The sequence below is a fragment of the Ictalurus punctatus genome, chromosome 9 (assembly GCF_001660625.3).
Source record: "Ictalurus punctatus breed USDA103 chromosome 9, Coco_2.0, whole genome shotgun sequence".
In the NCBI taxonomy this organism is placed as follows: domain Eukaryota; kingdom Metazoa; phylum Chordata; class Actinopteri; order Siluriformes; family Ictaluridae; genus Ictalurus; species Ictalurus punctatus.
The window spans coordinates 22475021-22500000 of NC_030424.2; the positions used below are offsets into that span (position 1 = coordinate 22475021).

At 39.2% G+C, this 24980-nt stretch overlaps 1 protein-coding gene across 2 annotated transcripts in view; it reads right to left on the minus strand.

Moving 5' to 3' along the window:
- The window catches only part of myt1lb (myelin transcription factor 1-like, b), a 116213-nt gene that overhangs the window by 77474 nt on the left and 13759 nt on the right, over positions 1–24980 (minus strand). For both annotated transcript variants that reach the window (XM_053682802.1, XM_047157797.2), the window contains exons 2-4: positions 3300–3424; positions 1395–1440; positions 1223–1256 (exon numbers count right to left, since the gene is read on the minus strand). In XM_053682802.1, the coding sequence (XP_053538777.1) occupies positions 1223–1256; positions 1395–1440 (80 nt within the window). In that variant the 5' untranslated portion in view covers positions 3300–3424. The remainder of the gene's footprint in view (positions 1–1222; positions 1257–1394; positions 1441–3299; positions 3425–24980) is intronic.

Here is a 24980-nt window from a genome sequence, read left to right on the forward strand (position 1 = left end):
CCTGTGCTGCATTAGTCTATGAAAAAAGGCTTAATTTTCACTAAATGTAGGACTGCAGTTTAGCGTACTGTACAGGTGCATCTAAAAAATTTGAATATTGTGGAAAAGTTAATTTTTTCCTGTAATATAATTCAAAAACTGGCACGTTCTTATATTCTGGATTCATTATATAAAGTTGTATAAATTCATTATATAAATACATAAAGTTAAATATTTCAAGCCTTTTTTTGTTTTAATGTTGATGATTACAGCTAACAGCTCATGGATATAAAAAATCCAGTATCTCAAAATATTGCAAAAAAGAATTTATAATACAGAAATGTCGACCTTCTGAAAAGTATGTTACTTTATGCTCTCAATACTTGGTCGGGGCTTTAATCCTTTTGCACGAATTACTGCATCAGTGTGGCGTGGCATGGAGGCAATCAGCCTGTGGCACTGCTGAGGTGTTGTGGAAGCCCAGGTTGCTTTGATAGCGGCCTTCAGCTCATCTGTATTGTTGTGTCTGGTGTCTCTCATAGATTGGTGAGTTGGCTGGTCAATCAAGCACAGTAATACCATGGTCAGCAAACCAGTTACTAGTAGTTTTGGCACTGTGGGCAGGTACCAGGTCCTGCTGGAAAAGGAAATCAGCATTTCCATAAAGCTTGTCAGCAGATGGAAGCATGAAGTTCTCTAAAATCTCCTGGTAAACGCTGCATTGACTCTCGACTTGAGAAAACACAGTGGACCAACACCAGCAGATGACATGGCACCCCAAATCATCACTGACTGTGGAAACTTCACACTGGACTTCAACTAACTTTGATTCACTCTTCCTCCACACTCTGGGACCTTGATTTCCAAATGAAAGGCAAAATCTACTTTCATCTGAAAAGAGGACTTTGGACCACTGAGCAACGTTGTTTTTAGTAAAAATGTGTTTTATGTTAAATAGCTGATTAGAGCTCTTCTCAGGTCAACATTGCTGAATTATGAATTCATTATTCTAATATTTTTGAGCTACTGGATTTTCCAGTATCTCATTTCCATGAGCTGTAAGCTGTAATCAAGATTAAAACAATGAAAAGGCTTGAAATATTTCACTTTATGTGTAATGAATCTAGAATATATGTAAGTTCCACTTTTTGAATTAAATTACGGGGGAAAAAATGTACTTTTCCATGACATTCAAATGTTTTAAGATACACCTGTATATGCTTTGGCCTTCAAGATTACTGACCTGAACAGCTCTTGTATTGCTGGTTCCAAGGGCACTAGGAGACATAACAGGAAGAGAGAAAAAAATAAGCGAGATTAGAGATGGTTACTTATTCAACATAAATGGTGCGAAATGCATTTTCACAGCGCTGAGATGCTTAGAGTAGGGTTAGAGAAAGAGGTGCTGAAAATACCTTTTGAGCGTGTGCGATGGCGCTTGTCTGCTACATCCACCTCCATCTGGTGAGATGTGATCACCATGTTAGTGCCAGATATAGCAACATCCTTCTAGTAGGTAGACATTTAATCAACACACATGACTGAGTACAGGGAGTATAAAGTACTGGGAAAGGAAAGTGGTATGAATGGTTATTTTGGTTGCCTTTTTTGTTCTTGCAAATCAGTTCTCAGGCAAATGTGGACTGGTCTTACTGTGTGGACTTGCTCTTTTTTGAAAGTCATTAAATGATAAAATGCTGTTCACAAGAACGCTCACACACAGTGAATACTTAACAGATATAGTTATGTGTAAGCTAATGGTAGTAATTGTGTATAGTTTAGAGCCATATCACCCTGCAGTTCTCACCTGCTTTCCCACTGAAGCTAAGCAGGATTGAGCCTGGACAGTACTTGGATGGGAGACTTCTTGGGGAAAACTAAGGTTGCTGCTGGAACTGGTATTAGTGAGGCCAGCAGGGGGTGCTCATCCTGTGGTCTGTGTGGGGCCTAATACCCTAGTATAGTGACTATACCCTAAAAACAGCAACATCCTGACTCTCTGTGGTCATAAAAAATAGGGGTATAGAAAAGAAGAAGAATTTTAAGAAATTCCCCCATCCCCCCATAATCTCCATCCCTGAAATGGTTACATCACTCTCCTCTCCACCCATAGCTAGTGTGTATTGGGTGTTCTGGTGCACTATGGCTGCTGTCACATCATCCAGGTGGATGCTACACACTGGTGGTGGTTGAGGAAATCCCCCCCCCCCCCCCCCCCCCCATACAATGTAAAGCGCTTTGAGTGCCTAGAAAAGTGCTAAATACATCTATTATTAATGTGGCATTCAATAATAATGCTAAGATGAGTATTTTAAGAACATACTGCATCAAATAGTAAGTATTTGACAACCTCACAAAATATGCCTATTTTTTTTTAAACATCACATAAACATTCAGCCTGCTAGTTATTTGAGCTCAATAAATATTTCAAAAATCAATAAAGTAAAATGAGAAAAAGCAGATTATTTGGTGAAGGAAGACTTTCACATAGCGCACTGCTGACTTAAATTCAAACCTTTTGTCAATCTATTGCTGGCACTATTTGTGTATGTGAATCGGGCTTGTCTGGTTAAGTACAGTATGCAGTACAGAAGAGTATCTTTATCCTTCATGAGTTCTATGAGACTGCATATGTCAGGTCAAAGGTCCACTATGATTACTGTTATCGAGAAATAATGGAAGACTGTCTAGGCATTACATGTCATGAGAGCAAACTGAGTTCAATGTAAACACTTTGGCTGAATGCATGTTGTGAGGATGTCACATGACACATATTGGTCAAAATCTGTATTAAATCTGAGGTAATTCTGAAAAATAGCAAGCTCCTCTGAACTATTGCAGAGTTGATTGATTTTGCATTGATTTTTTTTTTAAATCCTGGAGGGGCTAATTATTGACTGTAGGATGCTTTTGTAGTCAACAGAAAGAGAAAATTGGTGTGCAGTCATAGTGTTGGCCACTGACTTGTATTTTTTGTAAGGTTCCTGGTCCATCTACTCAAATGAATAGACTTAATTATTAACTTAATTATAATACATTTAAAAGCATTGACATGAACAACAATGAATAATCAATGTAGGAGGGATAGTAAATATGCAAATGATGGGGGAGGGGTCACTGATATTTAACCTCCCATTTTTAAAACTAATTAAAATAATGAGGACCATTTTAATTCCCTGAGGAAAACTTCAGGAGGATTTAGTAGGGGCCTTTCCCTTGATGTCTGTCTCATTATACTGCTACGTCTGTGTAGTAACAAACAACGCCATCTGATGATGGTGAAGCAGAAAATCTCTACTCATGCTAAAAAAAAAGGTTACCTGATATGAATGCACGTTTGATTGCTTTTTGGTCCAGACCTTCAGTTGATCCTTAGCCCACGGTGGTAAACTTCAGATAAGAACCCCCCATCAAGAGTTCACCACTCCTCTTCCAGTTTCATTTTCTGAAATGTACAAAAATATACATGCAATTATACATTCAAATCTGCATGGAAATCGCATTTACTCTGTGAAGCATGCCATATCAGCTCCCATTTCTTTCTCTCTCCCCTGATACACACACACACACACACACACACACACACACACACACACACACACACACACACACACACACATGCACACATATGCACACACATGCATACACATGCACACTCCCTCATCATGAGCCATAAAAAGTACAGGCTAAAATCACAGAAGCTGGCACGGATCATTAGCTAAATTTGTTCTCCCTTCCTGTAGAATATGATAGATTCAGCTAATTGCTCCTTTTGCCAGCTCTGTTTCAAAGTGCAATAAGCAGTGATTGAGAGGGAGGAAACATTATGTATTTCACATTCACTATACATTAACGCTACAAGATTTTCTGTGACACTTTCTATGAAGCCAGTTTTCATAAATCATTATAACTGTGCTTAGCATTCTTTGTAAGTTTGCAATGATTTCTTGTAAGCATTTTTATAAATGCTAATAATGCATCATAACGCTCTAATAATGTGCTATAAATAATTCCTTGATAAATTATAATCGTGATGCAACACAAGTATCACTATCCATTATAATGCCATGTGCCGTACTGCATAAACTTTACAACTAATTTACCACTGATCTATAAAAAATAAACACTGAGCATGTATTATGTAAATTATGTCATCTTAAAATGACCATAATATTGCAAATGTCTTTACAAATTAACAAAGGACTCTTGCTAAATGTGTTCATAGTCACCATGCACATACTTAGACAGCCCAAATTAACCAACACTTTATTTGAGCCAATATTATTATTATTTTTTAAACTACAATTTAGTCTGAAATGAAGCAGTATTCTTGTAAATGAATATTACCTTGTTTACATGTTCAATGCAGCCTCACTGTAAGTTTTGCACAACATGTTTTACCAAAAAAAAAACCCCAAACCCTTATGTAACCAAATGTATACCTTCCAGATCTATAACGGTTATTACCACAAACAAAAATTTCTACATGTTTCTCTGTACTGAGAAAAGAACGAAAAACGGATTACTCAAAACCCAGTTATAATAGAAGTCTAAGGGCAGCTGTTAAATTGAGTTATTAATCCATCTTTATATTTAATACCACTTATCGTACACAAAGTCACAGGGGAGCCTGAAGCCTATCCCAGGGAACTCGGGGGACACCCTGGATGGAGGGCAGCCCACTGCAGGGTACATTCACACACACTACAGACAATTTGGAAATGCCAAGCAGCCTTCAACGCATGTCTTTGGACTGAGGAGTACCCAGAGGAAACCCCCAAAGCACGGGGAGAACATGCAAACTCCGCACACAGGGGGCAGCGGTGGGAATCGAACCCCTAACCCCGGAGGTAAAAGGCAAACATGTTCTCCACTAAGGCACGTGCCGCGTGAATTGAATCAATTAATGTTTATATGAAACAATTTTTTTTTTATAGATAGCTTTCATAAATTTCTGCACTTTTATTAAACATGCAATCAGGTGGAAACTCACTACACACTTGTTAAGAATAACCACAAATTACATATAAAATCTCCTTGACTACTTTTGTCATTTGTGAATATGTGTAACCAGTGTAGTCATTTTCTGCCTGATATCACAAACCAGCTTTGATTAACTATCCAAAGACATTTATTGTGCACATATTAAGTGCAATGTGCGTAGGTTTAAATTCACATATCATTAATTACGTGTTTTAAACACTTTCAACAACTGACCTTAGGACAACATGTTTAACTTCTTATCTGTGATAATCACACATACTGTATATAGTGGATAGAGATTAGGCGGAAAACCATGTGTGCCTTAAATTTTTAGCACGTTCGCCTCACACCTCGATTCCCACCACTGCCCTGTGTGTGCGGAGTTTGCATGTTCTCCCCGTGCTGCAGGGGTTTCCTCCAGGTATTCTGGTTTCCTCCCCCAGTCCAAAGACATGCATGGTAGGGTGACTGGCATGTCCAGAGTGTCCGTAGTGTATGAATGGGTGTGTGAATGTATATGTGAGTGTGCCCTGTGATGGATTGGCACGCTGTCTAGGGTGTACCCTACCTTGCTCCCTGGGATAGGCTCCGGGTTCCCCGCGACCCTGAAAGATAAGCGGTATAGAAAATGGACGGATGGATGGACCACATGGTCATTCATCTTTTAACAGATAGCATATACTGTAGCAACATCTCATCAAACCGATTCTTCCAGTATTAGTCTAATTTGCATCAAACATATTGGCATCTATTTCATTTTCAAGCAGGCAAATTGCAAGCATGCTGCACAATTTTAGCTGAGGTGAAAGTGTACGTTTTATAGAAAAAAGAATAGTGGAAGAGTGCGTTCAAGCGTGCGTCAGTCTCCCGCATTCGCAGATGCTAATTAAAAGTAGCCGAGTGCAGGAACAGAGCGGGGAGATGAAGATGAGGTGTTAATGATGCTGCAGTGGAGTGTGGAGAGAAAAATGAATGCCCTTTCAGAAACATGACACCGTGCTTATAATCAGAGTAACACAGTTTCCTCTGCTGTAAACCTAACACACACACATGTGCACATACAGTACACACACAAGCATGCCTCATGTTTTCGCCAATAGTCAGCAATCAGTTTTCTTACAATCCCACCAGACAACACTGAATGCTTGCTTTTGTGTGTGTGTGTGTGTGTGTGTGTGTGTGTGTGTGTGTGTGTGTGTGTGTGTGTGCTATGAGAGATAAATGATGCATTCCACCACTCGCTGAATTCTCTCACTAGGATTTCAGCCTCTTTTAGCTCCATTGTTGCTCGTTCCTCTGATGCTCTCTCACACGCCTGTGCATTCTGTCACACTCTTTGTTGCTGGGATGAGAAAAGCTAAGCACAGTCTTGCAGAAAACACAGCAGCCACCTAACTAGACACAACACCAGCGTTAGCGTGGAATGCCACTTTGCCTTTCTTCCAGAAGCGAAACAATCGGACTGTGAGAACGTGAAGCTGGCTGTCAGACGCTCTGATTGTGGTCTGCTTGGGGAGGGGCTCGTCGGCTGCTGAAAGAGTGCAATAGAAGAAGCACCATGCTGTCTCGTCCTATATAGGCTGTGTGCCTGATTGTCTGCACTTTAGTATGCAGCTCTCGAAGCAGACATTAATTCTGCTTAGTGAGTGGGCTGCTCGCTTCAGCGCCAAGGCCAGGCAGAGAGCGAGGATGAGAGAGAGAGAGAGAGAGTTCTCTCTAGCACACGTATGGAGTCATGCATTAAACATCAGCATGCTTCCCTGTGGTACCCATGCAGCACTCTATGCCACATCTACAGCACACAGAATCTTGCGTGTATTGAACAAAGTGTGATATTCCCATTTCAGCCTTGAAATTGAACTTTTTTGATGTATTATGACTGGGCTGCACCTTTCCAGACATCACCTATGTTCCAAAACATACGGCTTAAATATGCAATGTATGATACACGTTGGTGCCCTAATCCTCTCTTGACACATCTCAGCATGTCTCAGCATGGTTCAGGCTTGACCTATTTATTGTTTTTTTTTTTTTTTTTTTTTTTTTTTTTTTTTAAATAGCATGCACAATGATGGAGGGCTTTCTCTGTTACCTTAAGCCATCATTCATCCCTCTCGCGTCTGCATTTCCTTTCACAAATCTCCTCTCAGCCCTTTTCGCTCCACTGTCTGCCGCAGCTGAGGTGATCATTGGCCTGTCTTGCCGCGAGGCCGTGGTGTCATTACTCATTTATGTAATCTGAGAGCCAGTGCTAGCATCTGAGAGGGAGCTGTGACTGGACCAGAGGGTCTACTCACGTCTAGGTCCTGCCCCTTATGGGGTAGTTCTCCTAGCACCTCCAGTGCCCTCAACCCTCACCCACCCACCATCTCTCTGCTGATCCACCTCATGCTGAGAGAGTGCTCCAGGGGTCTGAGATAGGAAATTGATCTGACTGCAGCAGGGTCATACTTCTCCCAAATCATTACCAGGGTTCTGCACAACACATCATCTGGAAACACAGATGCCCCTAGCCGGCTCTTAAACCGAAGCCAATGTTACATCAGGGAACCAGCGAACCTCTGTAGGAGCCATTTATATTTACAAAAGGCCAAATTATTACATCATCATATCTGGGGTTTTACTAATGAACAGCATAAATAATACCCATTGAGGATTAAGTTGCATTTCTGGCTTTAAGAATGTAATATACCATTAAATGTCAAATCCTAGTGTCTATACGGGTCATAAAAAAATCATAGACAATTATTTACAGCATATTTAACTTTGTTCTGAATCTATAGCTACTCAATGTGTTTCAGTTGCCAGTAAATTGTAATATTATTTCATTGCAATATTAATTCTCATTGCAATATTAATTCTGGTTTATTGCCATCAATACTGTTCTTATTTTCATGGCAAATAGCCATGAAGTTCTTGTACTGGTGATAAAACTGTGCCACTCTGAAGCCTATAACATTATTGCTTTTAGGTTCCAGATTTTTGTGGTGGAATCTGAGATCCAGCTTTTTTGCAATGGACATCATAGAAAAGGGTGATGAGAGATATTGATGCTGTCATGGGTTCACCCTATCTGTTGCGGCCCCTATGAAGATGAATGCCATTTGCTCATGTTTGTTTTGGTTTCTGTTGTAATCCTGGCTCCTCACTGTTTTTGTTGCCTGATTGTGTTCTCCTGTTCTGTGTTCTGATTAGTTTGTCTATGTATACCTTGTTGTGTCAATGTCTCATGAAGTCTTACCATGCATCATTGTCATTACATCCAAGCATTGCTTTTTGTGTCTCAGATATTTTCTAATTCTATATTTTCTTGGTTTAGATCACTGCCATTTACACAGAACAAAGATATCGTAGATGATTATTTACAGTATGTTCAAGATATTGTTTTGAACAGTTTTACTTTTTCATTCACTTTTACCTGTATGGCATTTGGCAGACGCCTTTATCCAAAGTGACTTACAGAAGTGCTTTGAATTGTCTATAAATAAATACATCCTGATACTGGTTCACTACAGTAGGTCACAGACTAAATGCTAATTTAAGTACTTGAGGAAGAAGTAGGTCTTTAGACATCGTTTGAAGACAGCCAGTGACTCAGCTGTTCAGACATCTTGGGGAAGTTCATTCCACCTCATAGGTGCCAGAACAGAGAAGAATCTTGATGCATGCCTTCCTTGTACCCTGAGAGACAGAGGGACCAGTTGAGAGAGCGTGGTGCAGTGCAGGCTGTGATAAGTGCTTTGAGGTAATTACCTACTTATTTTTGTTGCAATTACCAGTATAATGGTTGTTTCTTCCTTGAACCACAGTTTCATGTAAATAACTTGGTGAAGTATGCCATGTGCTCATTTTTGTTTTGTTTGATAATCTAGTTCTGTCTCCACCATGTCCTGTCATTGATTTTGTTACTTGATTGTGTTCACCTGTTCTGTGTTTAGTTCTGACTAGTTTACCATGTTGTGGCAATGTCTCATTGAGAAGTCTTATCATGAATTATTGTCGTTGTTATTGATGGATTGTTATTGTTATTGATGGAGAACAAGTCCAAGCCTTGTTCTCCATGTCTCAAATAATGTTCAAACTCCATGTTCTCCTGGTTTGCATGCTTGCTGTTTTGGGTTATTGATCCTTATCTTATATTTGTTTAATTTATCCTGCTTGTATTTTGACAAGCAACCCCACACCCTCAATGAAAAAAAAAAAAACACCATTGACTTGGCTCATGCTTATTATACTTGCTCCCAGCACATCATATACCAAGTTTACACCTTTGCATCCTTTCTCTCACCACACATTACAGATGTTTCACTTGAATGAAATCGACAAACACTGATTACATGATGTACAAATTTCCCAATCTCTATAAGTCCCGGTAATTTATAAACTTTAAATCCTCATGCAAGAAAGGCAGAACAAGGATTAGTATTATTAACCAATAAGATCCTCTCACAACACTGACCATCTAGAATGAGAAAAAAACCCCACAGCCCCCTGTTCTCCTAATCTGAGTCTGATACAGACTACCATGCCTTGAAGGACTCAACCCTTTTAACCTCCAAACAAACATGCAGTTGTGTGTCTTCTGGGAGCCAGAGAGACTTTACGTTGAACTGCCATCTGCCCGCAGCGCAATTACCTCTCACTCTAGTAATCACCTGCACAATGCAAGGACAGCGGGGAAATTCAGGTGAGAAATGCCAGGCAGCAATCAGGCACTGCAATGGGGGAGCAAGGCCATTTTCTTTGATTTGCCTTCAAATGCAGGCGTCAGGCCCTTAATTATGAGCCAAGTGACAGGCCGGGCTGCTGAAAGCCTTATTATTCCAGCGAGCTGAGCTCAAATCAGTTTTGTATCGATGATCTTCTGAGAACAGGGAAAGTGATGGCTGGGGTCTCTGAAAAATAACAGGGAGCACAGTGTGAGAGAGAGAGAGAGAGAGAGAGAGAGGGAGAGTGAGAGCGAGAGCGGGGGGGGGGGGGCATAGTGGTTTAAGGAAGGAGAAATGAGCTAGAAAGGCAGTGTCCGACAGAATAGAGCAGTGAGCATGATTTATGTTTTTCACTGTACACACTAGAGATCCATCATGCTCTCTTACCAAGTTCTGCAAGAAAACCACAAACATGGAGAGTAATCCTTCTTGAATTAACAAGGTGTGTACATCGAAATTAAACACTTGAGGAAACTACTTGGGAATGGAACTTCAGGTTGGCAGACATTTCCCCAATACACAATATGTAAAATGATATTCAGATTTGCTAACAGCAGTAGCCAAACAGCAGCACAGCTAACATCCGGCAGAAAAACTGTAGTCTAAATGATTTGGGTTTCGGTTTTTTCAACAGCTGAACTTTGAATATTGTTATGTTAAAACTCAAAGAAAGGGTTTTTCGTTAGAGATGCACCGATACTAAATTTCTCAGCTGATACCGATAACCGATACCGACAGTTCTGCCTTTAATGCCTTCTTATAAATTAATAATGATTAATTCCACAATTCAGAAGGAAATACAAATAAAAACTTTATTCTCTCCATTTCAACAAGTTGCTTCACAGTAACTGGTCTCAAAAACAGAAAACACATTACACATTAAAATTAACACATTAACTAAATTTTATTAAAATAGAAGATTAAAGTAAGATTTCTTAACTTATTGAATGTTATTCATTCATATTAACATTAACTGAATTCTAAAAAAAAACCCTCCTGTTATTCTCACATTCACTCACCACAAACACAAGCATTCCTACTTCATCATTGAACATCAAACTGGTAATATATAATATCAACTTTTTATCTATTAACATTAACTGGATATGAAATATACTACTCTACAAATACATTTTTCGGTGCAATATAAACTACTTTTTTCTCAACTCATCTTCATTTAAATCTTTCAACGGTGTACTGGCCCTTTAATTCAGGGCGAAAAAAAAAAAATTGACTCGATGCCGAAACTCACGCTTCACTGCTGTTCACTTCCGGTGTAAAATTTTAGCAGGGCAGAAATTACAGAGCTTTAAAACTGCTGTTTTGTTATCATTCCACATAAGAAACATACACACAGCACAAAATTACAGACAGCACAAAATCGATGTGTTTTCCCACACTCTTGATTGACAGAATATTATCGGCCGTGATCATCGGATGTTTTTAAACCATGAGCCGATGGCCGATATTTTTCATAGCATGAAAAATAGACTTTATCGGCCAATACCGATTATCGGACGATACATCGGTGCATCTCTACTTTTCATACATCAAATCCTCTCAGACACAACCACAGAAAAACGTCTGACTGTACACATCAGTGCTATCTACGGTGCCAAACTAGCTGCCTAACCTTAGCAAGCTAGCTAAAAGACATTGTGGATAGCACAAATATCAGACAACAAAAGACCCCAATTGGATGACAAAATATATACACTGAAAGGGAGCAGCCACAAGATTTAGATTCTCCATCTTGTCTTTTAGCTAGCTATCTAAAATTAGCCAGATGGCTTGCTAGCATCAGCAGTGTAAATTGTTACAGTTACAACACAGAATGCTGAAGGATCAGAGGAACCCATAAACAAGAGCTTCTGTTTAATCTATCCAGCTAAACTTAACCCAATAGCTGGCCACGTTAAACACTGTGCATTGTGCTGTGGGTCAGTTGCCTGCACAGCAAGCAAGTAATCAAAGATCAGAGCTGTAATGCTCAAACAGAGTGTCAAGGAATCAGAAGTAGAGATAACACAGCCAACAGATCGAACCAGCCAGCTAACATTCCATGGTTCGCAATAAACATTTTATTCTTACTACACTTCTGTAATACTGAAAAGACAATGATATCGACAACAAATCATTACATATACTTAATAATATGCATTATGTATACATCCCTAACTGAATACTACCACATTAAATAGTATGTTAATATACCATTACTGGTTTTAGACTTACTATTTAGTATGAAGTATGTGGTTGGGGACATAGCATTGTTGATTAATTTTCTATAACAGCAGCTCTGACAATGTAATTAAAATCGCAAGGACTATGTATGGCAGACGTTATCTAAGCTTAATAATGCACAAATAAAAAATGTCCTGCTATTTAAGAAATGAAACATTTAACATGGAAGAAGAATATTCAAGTAACCAGGGTGCTTTGCTTCTCTGTAACATGATAAGATGTATTTTTTTGTATTATCACGAGAGAGAGAGAGAGAGAGAGAGAGAGAGAGAGAGAGAGAGAGAGAGAGAGAGAGAGGAGACTGGGAAGAAAACGGCTGTATATACATAGCTGTTATAATGTAAGTGATAACAGGAAGTTAACATTAAATATAACTATAAACAAATACAATTATGTGGTGTCACTGATTAATAGTATTATTGTTAAATTGTTGCTGTGGTAAAAGAGGAATAAAACACTTCAGGACTGCTTCAGGGTGGTAGTAAAGTAGTTCACACATACAGCGATAAAGCGACCATAGACCACTCATTTTCAATTAGACCTGGCAATTTCCAGTGACATGAGCAACAGCGCCCATTAACGATTAGATGTGGGCATGTCCAGTGACGGAACAAAGTTTCATTTTATACAAATTTGGAGCAGCAAGTATCAATGGGAGCAAAGACAATTGAGTGCACGTTATCCATGATCCGCCATGCTGCCTGCGAGTGTGAATTGTTTCATGGACCCCGACAGTCTGGCACTTGCAGTTTCACCGCAGAGAGACGATCACACACTGCTTCTCCTTCATCTTGTAGAATATGATGCATATATACACTGGTGAATTTTATATACAAACGCTCTCCCTCCAGAATGTTTAATTTTAGTAGCAAGAAAACTGGTTTGTTTTCAAAAGTGGAATTCTAGTTGCGCCACCCACTGATAAGTGTTACTATGGCAACCAGTAGTAGGAATGCCTATTGGTAACTTCATAGTACAGCGACTGGCGACTTGCAGCGATAGAATCCCTGTATGTGTGGATACACCTTAACTCTTCTTTGCTTTGGGACACTTCACTACCCATTGTTGATTATTTTCCTATCTTAACATGCCCTGGCCTTATATATTCCCTAATCATAGTTCAAGTTATTTCCAATGCTACCAGTGGCTACATTTACATGCACATCGAATTCCGTTTAAGTCTATATTCGAGTTACAGCCATGATCCAAATACGATGTTTATATGTGTACAGGCATCAAATATTCCTGTATACAAGATTGTTGTAAGTATGCCTGAGTTGCCAATCCTAAAGACCTAGCCTACAGCGAAGCATCTGTTATCACCTACAATTCCTTGTGGACTTAACATGCACATATATCTACTTTCAGTGGATTTTCTGAATAAGGTGTTTACATACAAAAAATTTCTGATTAAAACAGGTATATTCCATGGGTGGTAATCGGAATTTGGGGAATCAGAATATTGTCTAAATCAGAATCTGGCAACCGGATTGCGGCATTTACACGACTTAATACTAATTTGAATATTGCCAAATTCTGATTAATATCAGAATATTGATGTGAATCTGAACATAGCCATTGTCTAGGTATAGTCCATCCATCCATCCATCTTCTATACCGCTTATCCTTCTTCAGGGTCATGGGGAAACCTGGAGCTTGTCCCAGGAAGCATCGGGCACAAGGCGGAATACACCCTGGACAGGATGCCAATCCATCGCAGGGCACAATCACATACACATTCACCCACCTATTCATACACTACGGACACTTTGGACATGCCAATCAGCCTACCATGCATGTCTTTGGACTGGGGGAGGAAACCGGAGTACCCGGAGGAAACCCCCGCGGCACGGGGAGAACATGCAACCTCCTCATGTCTAGTAATCAGAAAAAAAAGATCCATGATGCTTGGTTATTGTCCTGCCCAATAAGATTCATGGAAAACCCTGCATCGTGGAAGAGATTCTCACTCACAGTGTGTGCTCGATGAAGCTAGTTTGACAGACCACTGCTTTCATTAGCAAGAAGCCATTTTTAGTCAGGTTGGGATTTTGGGTGTTTCTTGGCAACCATAAATCATAACCAGTGGATAAACATACATAACAAGCGAAACGTGTCATCCTTGGAAACCCATATGCCAGGAGCTATAAACAGTGTAGTCAGCTGGGAGCCTCGTTCACTTGGGAGTCTCGCAAAGCAGGACAGAGCTCTGCATTTTACACGGATCTGGCGTCTTATCCATTCGCAAATGTCAGTGTTATGAATAGAAGCGTTGAGCTTTGCTGTGAGAGAAGTAGTTCCATGGCCAAGTTTCTGATTTTTCAGTAATGGAGCATATAACACATTGATAATTTATACTTATATTTCGAATGCTATGAATATTAATAAATAGTGTCTCCATGTCTGAGCATGATGATATGCATGTATGTGTTAAGATGAATGCATGGTGTGTTATAATATGTGCCAGTGTGTGATTGCTAGTGTGAGGTGTGTGCATGTGGTCCTTGTGTGTGTGTGTGTGTCTGTGTGTGCGTGTGAGTGAGTGTGTGTTTGTTGGTAAATAACTACGTCCTGCTGGTAATGGCCCTGTGATGAGCGCTATTGTTCTGTGTGTGCTTGGTTGGGTCAGGCTGTAGGGAGCCAGATTGCTGCTGCTTCTGCAGCTCCAGCAAGATGCCTCACAGAATATCAATGACCCTGTGTGCAGACATGCATCTAGTGTGCCCACTAAAGCCTGCAGGCTGTCTGCCCCCACAGAGCAGGGCACAGATACACTGGGGCACACAACAACCAGACACAAAGCATTGTTCATACAGCTTGTAAACCTTGGCCTGGTATTGATTGCAAAGTGTCATTTATCAAGAGTATATACCACGACTAGAGTAATTTGATTACAAAATATATTTTGTAGTAAAAATTTGAAGCAAGTTGAAAGATGAATATATAAATGGTTTAAATATTTGACAGAATATTTATTCAGAATATTATACTTCCTATGGACTACTACAGAAATAGCACAGTTCGGTAGTTGATATATTTAAGTTTACCTTCTAATTTCTTCATTCTCATTTTTGACTAGTTTTGGAGGTGTGTCCATTTTATTTTAAAATATTTTATTTGGTTCATGGTCACACTTGTGAGTGGTAAATGGTCTGCATTTATATAGCACTTTTTTAACCTTAGCGGTTCTACAAAGCTTTAAACCGTTTATCACACACTCACACACCAATGGTAGCAGAGCTGCCATGCAAGGCATTAGCTTGCCATCGAGAGCAACTCGGGGTTCAGTGTCTTGCCCAAGGACACTTCGGCTTGGGAAGTCACGTGGGACGGGAATCGAACAGCCAACCCTACGATTAGTGGACAACCCGCTCTACCACCTGAGCCACAGCCGCCCCGAGTGGTGGGTAAATACAGAGTGGAAACTGCATGTAAAATGTTTAAAACCATACATGAAGGTACATTTCTTCAATGTACAAATACAACAATAGTCAATAAATTATAATGAAAACAAATAGACTTTATTCAAATAACTTGTATACATTTACTTTCCACTACATTTATAATACCTATAGGTTTATTTGAATTTACCGTCAGCACACTGGTAGAAGGATGGTTTAAATGTGCCAAATGAATCTTATTAAATGATGAATAAAATAGTCTGCAAAGATTATATGCATTAAGTAGTATAACAGTTGCATGTGCAACATATTTCATCTAATTTCTTTGAAGAAGCTCTGATGCAGACATGTTCTTTCTCAGATGAATTTCACATAAATGAGGTAAATGGATTTTGTCATTTTCTCACAGGATTTTGTTGGTACAGAAGAATAGCTTATGTGAAATGAAAGTAAGAAGATCTCCCCTCTTTATATAAACAGTATTAGCATAGGAGCATTTTGTTTGAAAATATTATGAAGCAAAACCAAATGCAAAATATAACATATACCAAATTAGCACAGGAATAAATATATGTTTGCAATGATCATTTATAGTTTAAAAATGCGATTTCCTAAATGTAAAAAGTTTAAGCAGTTACAGGAGAAGGGGTTTAAAACTTGTCTTAGTGATACCTTATAGTCAGTACAATCAAATTAAGTGTAACTGAAGGTGGAAATGGGTCATTATTGCAGATCAGTGTCTGTAGCAAACTTTAATACTCCCACCCCAATACCAATACCAAGTTAAAAGCTTTGAATCATTTTTAAATATATAAAATACATTTCAAATACTGTAAAGCATTTTTTTAGTATCCTCAAGGATGTTCATCCTAAGGCTAAAAGAAGAAAAAGTAATAATAAATGTTTAAATTTTATCTATGAATAATATAAAATTCAGTATTTACTGTGTGATCATACTTACCCTGATTATTTCATGTTGTACATGATCATATTTTCTTATCTAACATGAATAATTATAATAAATATAGGAATGTCCTTACATTTGCTGTCAACTCTGTTACTTTGCTAAAAACTCCCCTTTAAAATAATGTATTCATTCAAGTCTTTTTAATAAGTGGCTTTAGGAATTCAAATGTAGAGAGCAAGAGCAAGTTCTTCCTAGTTTTTGTCTTATGTATAATCTTTTATAGTGCATAACCACTGGTACAAATCCTACCAGTACATACACTGCCCTCCACTTATATTGGCACCCTTGGTAAATATGAGCAAAGAAGGCTGTTGAAAATTGTCTTTATTGTTTAACCTTTTCATCTTTTGTTCAAACGATGAACAAAAATACTCTGCTCTCATGGATGTCAAACAACTGCAAACAAAACACAGGTTTATAAAAAAAAAATCTTTGCTAAATATAGGTGTGCAACAATTATTGGCACCCTTTTAGTCAATACTTGGTGCTACCTCCCTTTGCCAAGATAACAGCTCTGAGTCTTCTCCTATAATGGAGAGCAGAGTAGAATATTTTTGTGATTTTTTTAAAAATAAAAGATCAAAAGGTTAAACAATAAAGACAATTTTCACAGCCTTCTTTGCTCATATTTACCAAGGGTGCCAATATTAACGGAAGGCACCATATATGCTACCTATATTTTGGAAAATACAGAAAGATTTCATACATTTTGCAGGGGTTTTTATTTCTTAAAATTCATGTAAATTCTGACAGAATCTAACCATGTCTTTCAGCACATTAGGCTTTGTGGCTGACACACAGTAGCCTGGAAATGACAAGCATGTTAATGTCAACTCTGGTACTTAGCAAGGTAACAGGTTGATACATAAGGTAACAGGATTGACAGTTTGATAATAAAGATTATAATCATTAGAAAAAAAAACATTTGTGTAAATATAGTGAATATAATTAATTCGAGTGATTTAAAAAAAAATACAGAAATTATATTACATATAGAAATTTTATATATATATATATATATATATATATATATATATATATATATATATATATATATATATATATATATATATATATATTGCAGTTCAAAAAAACATTTTGTGCCTATTTCCCATAACGACCCCAAGGCACCTTTTTCTCTACTCTCAAAAACAACAACAACTGTCCACCAGTAGTGGGGAAAAAGCAGTCATTATGAAAGGCTGGTGTGAATTAATGGGTAAAACTCTTTTGTTCTCAAATAGCAGAGCTAAAAGCATTAGGGACTACCTGGTGCGAGCAGATATATTTGTCCCTCCTAAGAGAGAAAGAAAGGATGTCTGCATGAGATGACTGGTTTCTTAATCTGCAGTGATTGTATGGCATGTGGAAATTTTTTGTTAGAAACATAATACATTCACAAGCACTGCTACTAGAAACAGAAACATTAAGCAATTGTTTACTTGTTTAAGAAAAAAACATGAATTACAACAAAGAAGTACATTGTAGAGCACTTGTATATGCAGATATTAACATTGTATTGAGCATAGAAGGACCATGCAAAGTGACATACAGGTGGAGATTTTGACCATATGATGTAATGGCTTTTATTAAACACATGGAATGACTAAACCAATATGTATCTGATTCATGAAACAGTTGTAAGAGCTGTGATTTGAGAATAACTGATGAATCAGCTTCAGCTGCGTGGGCCTAAGCTCCCGTACACTAATCCTTTATTTATGTCAAATGCATACGACACACCCCAATTTACCCACATATGCATCTAATTTGCGTTAAACATAACAATAATTTATGCATGTGTTGCAACAATGAACTAATTATAGCAAACATTCTGCAGACTATAGTTATCCATTACTCAAGGAAATAAACTGAACAAGCAGGGAAAATAAGTTTCATGGAAGTCTGTGTGCTGTGTCTGTGATATTCTTTTTGTGAAATAAAATGAACAGGAGAAAGTAAGGATGCAACAATGGGGTTAGTTTTCAGTGATTTGCTTTCACTGATATTAATGATATAATTTAGGCAAATAGATACATTCATGGAAGTGTGCTACATATTTGTTGTTGTTTTTTTCTTAAATAAAAAAGTTTAGTAAAGGTCAAAATTAGGTCTGAAACGTTTTCTAGCCTCACCTGCAGGTAACTATGGGAACTATAATTTAAAACTAACTCTATAGCTAAACTTATACAAATAGGTCAGAATTAACCATGCCAACCAAGTCACATTTAATTGAAGCTTCATTTACAAATTTAGGTGAGACAAGTTTCCATCCTGAACATATGAATGAACGAATCCTTATTTCATATAAACAAAATGTTGAAAGAAATCAAATGAAATGAATAAAAATTTAAAAAATTACTTAAAAACTGATAAACTCACAACTGGTGTCTTTTAGTGTTGATGTGAGGCTTTGAAAGAACCCATCTGTACAAGACTTCAGGTCAGAACTTCATGGTAAATCTCATATGCAAATGTGTCTGTTAGTCAGTTACTCAAAAAAAAAAAGAAGAAGAAGAAGAAAAAGAGCCATGTCTTCTCATCCCGATTCACATTTACAAATTACATTTTGATGCTGTAGCTATAATCCTACATGTGCATGATATTTTAATGGGAGGTTATCAGGTCTAATGCAAAACACTTTAAAGCATTTCTGCTGCAGTTTTTTTTTTTTTTGTATTTAATTCACTAGAAAAAAGAATTTCTCTCATCAAATTTGTTTGAATTGTAGTTTAATATGACGTTGCCTTTAAATTGATTGTAACATAGACACTGAGGTTTGTATAGTCACCAACAGTTCAGTCTTGTGTTACATATAGATTATTTTTCAGTGATGCGCAGTAGCGCATGTACCTTTAGTGCAATTGCTAAATCAAACACGCCAGTTAAAAACAGAGACTAAAGAAAGCATTTGCGAGACTTAAGTGCACCTCCTGTGGTCAATAAAAAAACCCACTAAGTACAAAAATCTGTGAAGGTGTTAAACACAGGCTGGCATCTAAAGAGGTGTGATGGTAGAACAGCATCAGTTTGGGCTCATAAACAGACTGAGCATCTCAGACAGATGGGCATTGTGCCTCTTCTCAGAGTAAGTGAATTAGATGGGCATCAAGCCCACCTGCAAGCACCCTAGACAAACAAAGACACAAAGACACATATGTGACAGTCCTATCTTTGGCTAATGCATCAGTCTATGGGGATAATTATACAGTATGTAAAATAGATACAAAACGAAATGCAGGCATGAGAACATTCCTAAATTTCATTACAAATGCACAGCCAAAAGTGTGTAAGGATAGTATAATAAGCTTGTATTTTAAACTCCGCCATAATTACCTCGCAGTAAGAGCGCGAGTACGCCTGTTGAAAAGCATCATTAGCTGGTATTAAATCTCTAGCTTGCTGTTCTGCATAGGATTTTTGGTCATGTGGTCTAGAGCTCATTTGCAAGGGGGTGTGTGTGTGTGTGTGTGTGTGTGTGTGTGTATATGTGTGTGTGTGTGTACGCGTCTGGTCTCAGGTGGGAAGCAGACTCTTGAGGAAGTCAGCAGATGGAGGTATGAAGAAGTTTCATGCCCTGCAGGATAGCTTCCTACACACAAGACCACACGTAAAACATACGACTGTCTCCAAACCCCTGTCTGTGTGTGTGTGTGTGTGTATGTGTGTGTGTGTGTGTGTGTGTTCCTCCTTAAACTGACCACGTATACACCACAGACTGCATATACTGGCCTCCAAATCAGATTTCTCTTTATCATATCATGTTACACAATTATAGCCATATGTCTCTTAAAGGAAATCATAAAAACAGCTGTGTGCATACAAAGCCTTTCCTTCTTTCTTTTTCTTTCTTTCCTTTGTTCTCTCTCTCCTGCTGTTTTTCCTAAAGCGAGACAGCACAACCCACAACTCCATGGTTATTGGATCCCCTGGCACACACACACACACACACACACACACACACACACACACACAACCTGGCACTTCTGTACACACACCCTCAGACACCTATGGACTTGAATGCAAAACCACAGTCACACACTCTCGTCCTTTTCATTGGTTGGAATCCAGCATCTGAATCATCTCACACGACTCCTGTGTCCTCATGTCTCCACACATCTCCACACATCTCCTAACAATTCCTCACTTCTCATCATGTCCACACACATCTCCACACATCTCGTCACATCTCGTCACATCATGTCTATACAAATCTCCTCAAGTCTCCATGTCTCCTCACATCTCTTCACGTCTCTGCATATCTCCACACATCTCCATACGTCTTCTCATGTGTGCACAAGTCTCCACATATCTGCATGTCTCCAAAAGTCCCCGCAAATCTCTTCATGTCTTCACATTTCCTCACATCTACTTCTATCTCCACATGTCCCCATACATCTCCACACATCTCCAGGGGAGAACAGTCACATTTCCACACATTTCCTCATGTCTGCATAAGTCTCCACATGTCTCCTCACATTTCCTCACATCTCTTCACATCTCCACACATCTCGTTATGTCTCCATATATCTCCATACTCATGTCCTCACTTCTGCACAAGTCTCCACGTGTCCACATGTCTCCTCACATCTCTTCACATCTCCACATATATCTGCACATCTCCTTATGTCTCCATACATCCCCACACATATTCTCACATCTGCACAAGTCTCCACATGTTTCCTCACATCTCCACATATCTTCACACATCTCCTTATGTCTGCATACATCCCTACATGGCTCCTCACATCTCCCCACATTTCCCCACTTCTCTTAAAGTCTCCACAAATTTCCGATTCGGGAAAGATATTGTTGCTTACAATCATAGTTCCATAGCTTTCTCAGTCACATTAGAGAGAATGCTTGCCAGAAGGTTTCACACGGCATCTGTTAGAGACCAATTATAAACTCGAGTGATGTAACTGAGGTTGAGGAAATTTACAAGTCCAGGAGTTGAATAAAACTGTGTTTGGCAAATTGCTATTTGTTGTTATATTTTGTGAAGGAAAAATTACTTCTTTTTCTGGAAGGCCTGTTGTTATTTCAGAGGCATTGTGACATTGTTTGCATATAATAATCTTTTTTTTGTTGTTAAATCAACAATAAAAGAGGGCGCACAGTGGCTTAGTAGTTAGCACGTTTGCCTCACACCTCTAGGGTTGGAGGTTCGATTCCCACCGTTGCGAACGTGCCAACCACTAAGCCCTGCGTGTGCGGAATTTACATGTTCTCCCCATGCTGCGGGGGTTTCCTCCCCAGTCCAGAGAAATGCATGGTAGGCTGATTGGCATGTCCAAAGTGTCCATAGTGTGTGAATTTGTATGTGATTGTGCCCTGCGATGGATTGGCACCCCGTCCATGGTGTACCCCACCTTGTGCCCCATGCTCCCTGGGATGGGCTCTAGGTTCCCTTTGACTCAGTAGGATAAGCGGTATAGAAAATGGATGGAGGGAGTAACAAAAGAACTTGTTCAATCAAGACCACACCCACTTCCAGTTCAAATCTGAATCTGTCGATATCTTTATGGAGCTGCTGATCACGCAATATCTGCAATATTTGTAATATCTATAATATCTGCTGGATGGATTGAGAGGTCTGCATGTCCAGTTCATCTGCTCTCCCCACCTCTCCAGCACACTGCAGTTCGCAGTTTTGCCACTCTCGCTCGCCCAAGTGTCTGGAGCAGTGCCTCTAGTCAAGTAAACAGCCCTGGGAACGGCCGCGATGCCCCATCAAAACAGCTTCAGCCTCAATTACGCCTCATCTCAATCATCCGCTCTTTCAGTCACACTCACGCTCACACACACACACACACACACGCCCTAGCAGCTTTGATGCAGGCGGAATGGAGTGCTGTCATGCTGCTGCTTTGTGCCTAGACTCCTATTATTGTTTCTATTACCAGTTTTGTTATCATACAGTTAAAGATATCCCCATCAACCCATCTTCCCCTACATCATTCCTGTCCCATTTTCCTCTCCCTGAGAAGCCTCCTGTGAGTCTTCAGCATGGAAGAACAGCTCCTTTTCCCCAACCTAGTTTTGATTCTTTTTTTATCTATTTATCTTTTTATTTTTTTTATTTATTATTTTTTTTACCATTCTTGGCAAAGTGCATGGTAAATTCCATGTGTCTTCTAAACAAACTACCCTCACTGAATCACATGTTCTTGTCAAGTGTTTTAATTGCCAAGGCGTAAAAATATCTACTAGAGCCTTTGTCCGTACTGAAAAGAACAGGTAAATTCACATACACTGTGTCTATAATGAGACATAGGGTTTATCAAACTATGTATAATCGAGTGTGAAAGAGGAAGCAGCCCATGTGGGGATAATTTGCGTATAATAATGGAGGAGAATCAAACTGGCTGAGCTGGCAGAACTGGTTCTCTGGCAACCAGCATACCCTGAATTCCCTATTTTGATTTCCACATAGATCACATCTGAGAGCAGATCCACCTCCGAGGCCACTAGTCATTAGGTATAAATCCTCCATAATCACTGGCAGTGGTAGTTTTACAAAGCTACAATGACCCTGTAAAACAACAACAACAACACACACACACACACACACACACACACACAAAACAGTCTCCTGGCTATTGTGTTTATTCTCCTACTCCTGCACAGAGATAAAACAGAGCCACATCCCTTCAGTAATCCCTTCAGAGGATCCTCTTTGCTCATTAAGGCTGCCTTTGAAAATGTGGAAGCTTGCTTATATTCAGTGTCAAACCCACTGTCTGCTTCTGCTATTAAAGATGCAATCTGTGTTGCTCTTTGTTTGCTCTCTGTTTCTCTCTCTCTTTTGCCTTTTCTGCAAATGTAGAGATGGGTTGCCATGCTTTGAAAACGTCCCCACTCATCAAACATAGGACTTTGCGTGCCTCACATTGGTATGCGTACCCAGGGTATGCCCTTTTAGCTGTTAGATGCCTAGGAGGCAGAATAGCAAAAATCAAAAACAGGGACTGGCAGTGCCTTCAATCATGCCACAGGCTGCCAGTCACACTTCAGCAGGGAAGGAGTTAATTGTCATATACGCACATCTGTCTCTCTTTGTTTTCTCTTCCAGTAATGTGTAGCAAGCTGCAATTATGAGTCTCCAACAGACGACTGGAGAGTATGAGTCGAGCAGATTGGTGCCAGGGTTTGAATTTCTGCCAGATCACCCTTAGGGTAAATAGGGCATCAGGGGCAGGAGACTGGCACCAACCAGCCACATAAAGCCTCGCCACCAGAGACAAAGACAACACAAGGGAGTCCTCATCAGTCTTTGTTTATGGGGTTAGCATCATCTGGCAGGGCGCACTACTGTACAACAAAGAAGTATTGCACTGCTGATCCAGAGATTTCGCTGAGAGAATAAAACTGGTCATGGAATGTGAGCAATACGCACAGTCTATTATGAAATATTTTGTCTCTTGATTCAATACAAACCACCACCACCGAAGATCAGTACTGAAATGGTGTGCCATTTGGAGCAATGACTCAGAGGAGCTGTCCAAGGTCCTTAAATCATCACTTCTTCTGGCTATTTTCAGTTGGAGATTCCAAGGACTCCTTTAGTTCTGGAATAGCTCTACTGCCATGGCATGAAGATAATCTTATTTGAAGCATCCATTTGTTCATTGGGAACAAATAAACAATAACTGTTCTTCTAATGCACTAGGACTAGATCCAGAGCCCCTGAACCAACACTGATACCATTACCTAGGCATTAGACTAGACATTCAAAACTAACTAACAGCAAAAAGAAAATGTAAAAAAAAAAACACTTTTTCTCCTAAAAGTGTATATATATTACATGATAATGTGAATGTAGTAAACCTTTAGGTATACAAAGCTACTTTAAGGACCCCTATTGTACCTTTATTTGGCTTTCAGAGTATTTTTTTTTTTTTTTACCAGTACACTAGATGCACATTTCCAGGTAAAAAATACAAACTAAAGGTAAAAAACGTGTACCCTTGAGGGCACCACTCTAATAACAAAAACAAGTGTAGTTTAGTAAAAAAAAAATTAAATATTCTGAGTGCGTACCACTAAAGTCTCCTTACTTTTCTGTTGTGTTCCCTTAACAGCTTTTAATGGCCTCACTAGCCAGCAATTTTAACTGAAAAGGATACCATGGATTAGTACACAGATTTAAAATAAATGATTACACCAATTTAGCCAAAGTAAGGCACTCAATACCAAAATGAAATACTGCGCCACTGCTCATACATGTGAAAGATCCCAACACCTGCTTTAGAAGCAAAGCAAATAACTCCTGTTGAAGCCAGTGACAAGTCTTCCACCACAATACAGTACGAGGCACTGCAGTGGAGTCTCTGTTTAACCCAATAACAATCGTAGCGACAGCTACAGAGCGGAGAGAACCCAAACACATCATTGCCATTCAGCGAGGATGGACGGCATCCATGGATGCTCCCTTTCCTTCTCTTCCTCCATTCTGAGTGAGCGACAGATGATTGTGGCTTGCCATCACAGTCATTTTAATCAGTCTTTTCACACTTCATCAGGAATTCATTGCTCGCCTTTAAAAACATTGTTTCTGTCTATTATCAGCAGAGAACATAACGCTTCATTATACATGCAGAGCAGCTCTGCTTATTCATGTGAGTCTGGATGCGATGGTGAAGACTTGGGGCTTGGACACACACATACACACACACACTCACACACACACACACA